This window comes from Gorilla gorilla, chromosome 16, assembly GCF_029281585.2.
Source record: "Gorilla gorilla gorilla isolate KB3781 chromosome 16, NHGRI_mGorGor1-v2.1_pri, whole genome shotgun sequence".
Taxonomy (NCBI): Eukaryota; Metazoa; Chordata; class Mammalia; order Primates; family Hominidae; genus Gorilla; species Gorilla gorilla.
The window spans coordinates 44,366,467-44,373,078 of record NC_073240.2 but is presented as its reverse complement, the minus strand read 5'-3'; the positions used below and the strand labels follow the sequence as shown (position 1 = coordinate 44,373,078).

The following is a 6,612-nucleotide window of genomic DNA, read 5'->3' as shown; positions in this document are numbered from 1 at the left end:
TTATGCTCAAGGAGCAAGGGGAAGGCATTGCTGTATGATGAGATCTCACTTATCCCTTCTTTCAGACTCATTGTATGATGACACCACTGTTCTTCCCTGCAAGAGATGCCCAGTGGCTCTGACCATCTCCGCTTCTCTCTTAGCTCACCTTGGATCTGAGTGCCCCCACCTCCCAGTAATGCTTGTGCTAGTCAGTGCCCCCCTCATTGTCTCTCCCTCTTCTCTTTCTCTATCTTTGTGCTTCCTGCCGTGGTCCCCTCACCCCCTCCAGAGCTGCTGGATGACCAGCACCCTGTGGTCCGGTTGCTGCGCAGTTTTTCCTCTGACTGTACAGGGGGCCGGCCAGTCTCCTTGGATGCCACGCTGGCGCATCACCTGCACCAGTGCTCCTACCACCTGCGCCTCTTCCGGAACTGGCTGCGCTCAGGCCAGGATGACCCCGAGTGCCTCTACGGTACCCCCTGCCACCAAGCTGGCTGCTGCCACTACCCTGGCTGGGTCTGACTGCTTTGCTTTTTGCACTTCTGGCAGGAGAGCCCACCTATTTCTTTCTCCTATTTGCCCTAAGGTTACGTAACTTGCATTTAGTCGCTTGGATGGGATTGGGGCCAGACTGCCTGGTAGCTGTAGCATTGGCTGCTCATCCCTTTCCTATTCTCCTTTCTCACCGCCCCCTAATGTTACTCATTCCCCAGTTCTGTTCAATACAGGAGTAATCTCTTGCCTTGGAATCTGTTCTTATCACTCTAACCCTCTACTACCACCATCTTCAAATCCAAATGTTTTTCTAGCCACTCTGAGGAGCTAGAGACAGTAACTTTCCTGCCCTCCTGCCACTAGATCACGGGGGAAATTGAGGCACAGAAGCCTCAGTTGTATCCTTTGGGCAAAGTCCAGAGGTTCGAAGATGGTCAGGTTATAATCCTTTTGAGTTATGGGCTTTAGTCACTGGTGAACAGGAAGCTGTCTTGCATAGACTTCGTTGTCCCGTGTATCCTTAGTCCCTTTAAGGAGATATTGAGGAGGCATAGGAAAGATTGGGGACTGAGATAGTGGTTTGGATGTGTTTTTCTTGATCCTCCAATGGGGACATTTTTTCCGTCACCAGTCCCTAGTATTAGGGTTACATATTTATGTTTATCCTTGACCCTACCCAGACTGATAGGCCTACATTGGAATTCTTGGGTTTAGAGCAGAGAATCAGTACTTTTTCTTTTTTCTAGGGCATTTGCCTCATTTTTCTGATGAAGTAGAAAGATCCTAGCAAGTCTGGGGTTTTCCAGTAGATCAGAAGAGTGAAGCTTTGATGTGATGGAAATTACCAAGAAAGAACTTCCATCCCCATCCTGTTCATGCATGTGGTTTTCCTGGGCTGAGCTTCATGTGTATTGCATGCCCTCCAGTTTGCATCCAAGTATTCTAGCCTTTCTGCCAACATCCTAAATTTGCATGAACCCCTTCTCAGATTCCATGTCCTTCTCCTTAATCTGGTTCTCTTATTCATGATACCCAAAATCTGCTGTTTCTTCCCAGCTCCCTGACCTCCCTATCTCATGTTAGATCTGCAGTTTCACCCCTTACCTCTGGATCCTTGTTTTATTCCCCTAGAAAGTGTGAGAGCAACGTTGGTGCCTACCCTACTGGGATTCTGTTTATTTTTCCATGAGACATTGCAAGCTCTCCATAGGTAGCATGAGAGGTGATTTGATTCACCTTGAGGCCTTAGCAGGTAGATGTTTTAGGAAATCTGAAGGTGAGAAAAACAGACTCCCTAGGGGCTCTAAAGAGTTCCCTCTCCTAAGAGTCTTGGATACCCCACACTCCAAAAGCCACGGACTCTCCTGATGGCTCTCAGGGACTCTCCATGCTTCCTTGGCCAGTTGGGGTATATCTGGCAGGAGTAACATTGACTTTGCCCATCTTTTTTCAAACAGGGTTTGAAGGGTGTTCCATGGTGCCTACCATCTACCCTCTGGAAACACTGCATAATGCCCTTTCCCTACGTCAAGTGAGTGAATTCTTGAGTAGAGTCTGCCAACGCCACACTGATGCCCAGGCACAGGCATCTGCAGGTATGGATACTCTTATTTTTTTACCCTTCTCTCTGCCCCCATGCCCATGCTTCCTAGAATATGAGAAAGTAGTAAATTAGAAAGCTAGTTAGGCAATCTACAAAGACACAAAAGTACACTTAAAAATGTATAATTGCTGGCTGGGCGCAGTGATTCATGTCTGTTATCCCAGCACTTTGGGAGGCCGAGGCAGGTGGATCACCTGAGGTCAGGAGTTTGAGACAAGCCTGGCCAAGATGGCAATACCTGTCTCTACTGAAAAAAAATAAGGCCGGGCGCAGTGGCTCATGCCTGTAATCCCAGCACATTGGGAGGGCTAGGCGGGTGGATCACGAGGTCAAGTGATGGAGACCATCCTGGCCAATATGGTGAAACCCTGCCTCTACTAAAAATACCAAAATTGGCTGGGCGCAATGGTGTGCGCCTGCAGTCCCAGCTACCCAGGAGGCTGAGGCAGGAGAATCGCTTGAACCTGGGAGGCAGAGTTTGCAGGGAGCCGAGATCACGCCACTACACTCCGGCCTGGCAACAGAGTGAGACTCCATCTCAAAAAAAAAAAAAAAAAATACAAACATTAGCTGAGCATGTTGGTGTGTGCCTGTAGTCCCAGCTGCTTGGGAGGCTAGGAGAACTGCTTGAGCCCAGGAGGCGGAGGTTGCTATGAGCCAAGATCGCACCACTGCACTCCAGCCTGGGTGACCGAGCGAGACTCCATCTCCAAAAAAAAAAAAAAGGATAATTGCATAGGCCAACTAAACATCATGGAAATATCACTCCTGAATTCTAAAGTTTTCATTGAAAAATAAACAACCAAGAACAGTGAAGAATGAGCGGGGTGCAGTGGCTCACATTTGTAATCCCAGCAACTCTAGAGGCTGAGGCAGGAGGATTGTTGAGTCCAGGAGTTCAAGACTAGCCTGTGCAACATAGTGAGACCCCCATCTCTCCAGAAAAAAAAAAAAAAAAAAAAAGGCTATGCATGGTGGTGTATGCCTGTAGTCTCATCTACTTGGGATGTTGAAACGGGAGGATCACTTGAACCCAGGAGTTCAAGGCTGCAGTGAGCTATGATCACGCCACTGCGCTCCAGCCTGGGTGGACAGAGCAAGATGCTACCACGAAAGAGAGAGAGAGAGAGAAAGAGAAGAGAGAGAGAAAACCCTAAAAAGAAGAGCAGTGAGCAAATACTAGCCCTACCACATTTTAAATCATTCTATAAAATGTCATTTTAGTTTTGATTTTTGCAGTCGTAGCTTACTGCAGCCTAGAACTCCTGGGCTCAAACGATCCTCCTGCCTTGGCCTCTCAAAGCACTGGCATTACAGGTGTGACAGAAAGACTTTTTTTGAGACAGAGTCTCACTCTGTCACCCAGGCTGGAGTGCAGTGGCAGGATCTCAGCTGACTGCAACCTCCATCTCCTGGGTTCAAGCAGTTCTCCCTGCCTCAGCCTCCTGAGTAGCTGGGATTACAGGCACAAGCCACCATGCCTGGCTAATTTTTGTATTTTTAGTAGAGATGGGGTTTTGCCATGTTGCCCAGGCTGGTCTTGAACTCCTGACCTCAGGTGATCCACCCCACCTTGGGCTCCCACAGTGCTGGGATTACAGGTGTGAGCCACCACACCCAGCCAGAAAGACTTTTCAGTAAATGGACGGGGGGTAAATTGAATAGGCATCTGACAAAATTGAAATTGAACCCACACTCTATACCAGGATAAACTCCATATGGATCGGAAATCTAAAAGTAAAAATTAAATCATGTGTTAGGTAGGTAGCTCCAAGGGCTTGTTCATCCACAGAAACACCAAAAAGTAAGAAAAAACTACTAGAACCAACATTGTGAGAACTCTGGAGAATAGTAAAAGATTTTCAGTAACCAGGAAAATGCTGAATCCAGAAAGAGGCAACCTAAAAATGGCAGAAAAGCTTTGCAGCATTTTTACTCACTCTTGCCCCACCCCGCCTCCCTGGCTTGGTTGTGCTCTTGAAGATGACAGCCCGTGTTCTCAATGTAGGACCCTGGTTCCTGGTTCCAGAAGGAGCGGAGAAGACCTTATTCTCAAAGAATTTTGTCTTTTCTAATTTGTTGGTGGGCTACTTGAAGGATTGACACAAAGTGCCTACCTTTGTTTTACCTAACTCTAACTTATTCAGGGCAGAAAAGTGGCTGTGCAGAGAGCATTCCTTAAAAACATTGTAAGGCAAATGAACAACCTGTGCCTGGCCTCAGAATGCATTTTTTTTTTTTTTGAGATGGAGTTTTGTTCTGTCACCCAGGCTGGAGTGCCACCATGCCCGGCTAATTTTTGAATTTTTAGTAGAGACAGGATTTCGCCATGTTGGCCAGGCTGGTCTTGGACTCCTGACCTCGGGTGATCCACCCACCTCGGCCTTCCAAAGGTGCTAGGGTTACAGGTGTGAGCCACAACACCTGACCAGAATGCACTTTTTTTTTCTTTTTTTCTGTTTTTTGAGATGGAATCTCACTCTGTTGCCAGGCTGGAGTGCAGTGGCGTGATTTTGGCTAACTGCAACCTCTGCCTCCCAGGTTCAAGTGATTCTTCTGCCTCAGCCTCCCGAATAGCTGGGACTACAGGTGTGCACCACCACACACAGCTAATTTTTGTATTTTTTTAGTAGAGACAGGGTTTCACCATGTTGGCCAGGATGGTCTTAATCTCTTGACCTCGTGATCCGCCTGACTTGGCCTCCCAAAGTGCTGGGATTACAGGCATGAGTCACTGCGCCTGGCCCAGAACGCACTTTTTAAAGTGTCCACAAGAGACTCTATTTATTTATTTAATGTTGAATTGGTTTATTTTCTAATTTGCAGTTCTTAAATATTTTTATAGAAAATAGAATATTACTTAAAGTAAAAATTTTAAGGCCAGGCATGGTGGCTCACACCTGTAATCCTAACACTTTGAGAGGCCAAGGAGGGTGGATTGCCCAAGCTTAGAAGTTCGAGACCAGCCTGGGTGATACGGTGAAACCTCGTCTCTACTAAAATACAAAAAATTAGCCAGGCATGGTGGCATGCACCTGTAGTCCCAGCTACTTGGGAGGCTGAGGCAGAAGAATTGCTAGAACCAGGGAGGCAGAAGTTGCAGTGAGCTGAGATTGTGCCACTGTACTCCAGCCTGGGCAACACAGCGAGACTCCATCTCTAAAAAATGATAATAATAAAAACAAACAAACAAAAATTCAGCCAGGCATGGTGGCTCACACCTGTAATCCCAGCTCTTTGGGAGGCTGAGGCTGGCAGATCACTTGAGTTCAAGAGTTCAAGATCAGCCTGGGCAACATGGCAAAACCCCACCTCTACAAAAAAATAAAAATAAAATTAGCCAGGTATGGTGGCATGTACCTGGGGTCCCAGCTCTTTGGGAGGCTGAGGTGGGAGGATCACCTGAGCCTGGGAGGTGAAGGTTGCAGTGAGCCGAGATTGTGCCACCGCACTCCAGCCTGGGTGATAGACTGAGAGCGTGTCTCAAAAAATAAATAAATAAATAAAAATAGAAAACTCCAACAGTTTTCTAATTGAAAGACTATTATAATAAGGTGAGCAGAAGAAAAGCAATCAAGATTTAGGAAAATATAATAGTGTTTTGTGTTTTTAATTTATTAATTTATAGTTTATACTTTTAATGCCTGGGCATGGTGGCTCACGCCTATAATCCCAGCACTTTGGGAGGCCAAGGAGGGTGGACCACTTGAGGTCAGGAGTTCAAGACCAGCCTGGCCAACATGGTGAAACCTTGTATCTACTAAAAAATACACAAATCAGCGAGGCATGGTGGCGGGCACCTGTAATCCCAGCTACTCAGGAGGCTGAGGTAGGAGAATCGCTTGAACTTGGGAGGTGGAGGTTGTAGTGAGCCAAGATCGTGCTACTGGCCTCCAGCGTAGATGGCAAGAGCGAAACTCCATCTGAAAAAAAAAAAATTATTATTTACTCTAACAATGTCAATATTTAATTATAATTATAATATCAATTATAATTATAAACAAATGAAAAGTCTAATAAGACAGACTTCCAACTTATACCTTTAACTGTAATTTTGGTAATATTCTCTCATGTTGTTTTGTTTCCTGACAGATTCCACCTTTCCTTGTGCGTGCCTGCGTGTGTGTGTGTGTGTGTGTGTGTATGCCAGGTGTCTTATATTTGAGAAGAGTCTCACATTAGGTCCAAAGACACAAATAGGTTGAAAGTAAAAGGATAGAAAAAGATATTCTGTGCAAATAGTAACCAAAAGAGAGCTGAAGTAGCTATACCAGTATTAGACAAAATAGTTTTTAAGTAAAAAAATTGTTACAAGGGGAGCTGGGTGCAGAGGTGCATACCTGCAGTCTTAGTTACTTGGGAGGCTGAAGTGGGAGGATTGCTTGAGCCCAGGAGTACTCCAACTGGGGAACATAGCAAGACCCTGTCTCTTTAAAAAAAGTTGTTACAAGTAAGAGAAAGTCATATATTGATAATGAGGTCAATTTATTGGAAGATAAAACAATTATAAACACATACCAAATAACGGAGCC

At 45.8% G+C, this 6,612-nt stretch overlaps 1 protein-coding gene across 21 annotated transcripts in view; it reads left to right on the top strand.

The window, feature by feature from the left end:
* PPIP5K1 (diphosphoinositol pentakisphosphate kinase 1) overlaps nt 1-6,612 on the top strand; it is a 57,346-nt gene that overhangs the window by 29,611 nt on the left and 21,123 nt on the right. For 11 of the 21 annotated variants that reach the window (XM_063698960.1, XM_063698959.1, XM_063698957.1 and 8 more), the window contains one exon: nt 1,935-2,072. In XM_063698960.1, coding sequence (XP_063555030.1) covers nt 1,935-2,072 — 138 coding nt within the window. Of the gene's footprint in view, nt 1-271; nt 455-1,934; nt 2,073-6,612 lie in introns of all 21 variants that reach the window. The other 10 variants (XM_055363552.2, XM_055363551.2, XM_055363549.2 and 7 more) reach the window with 1 other exon arrangement.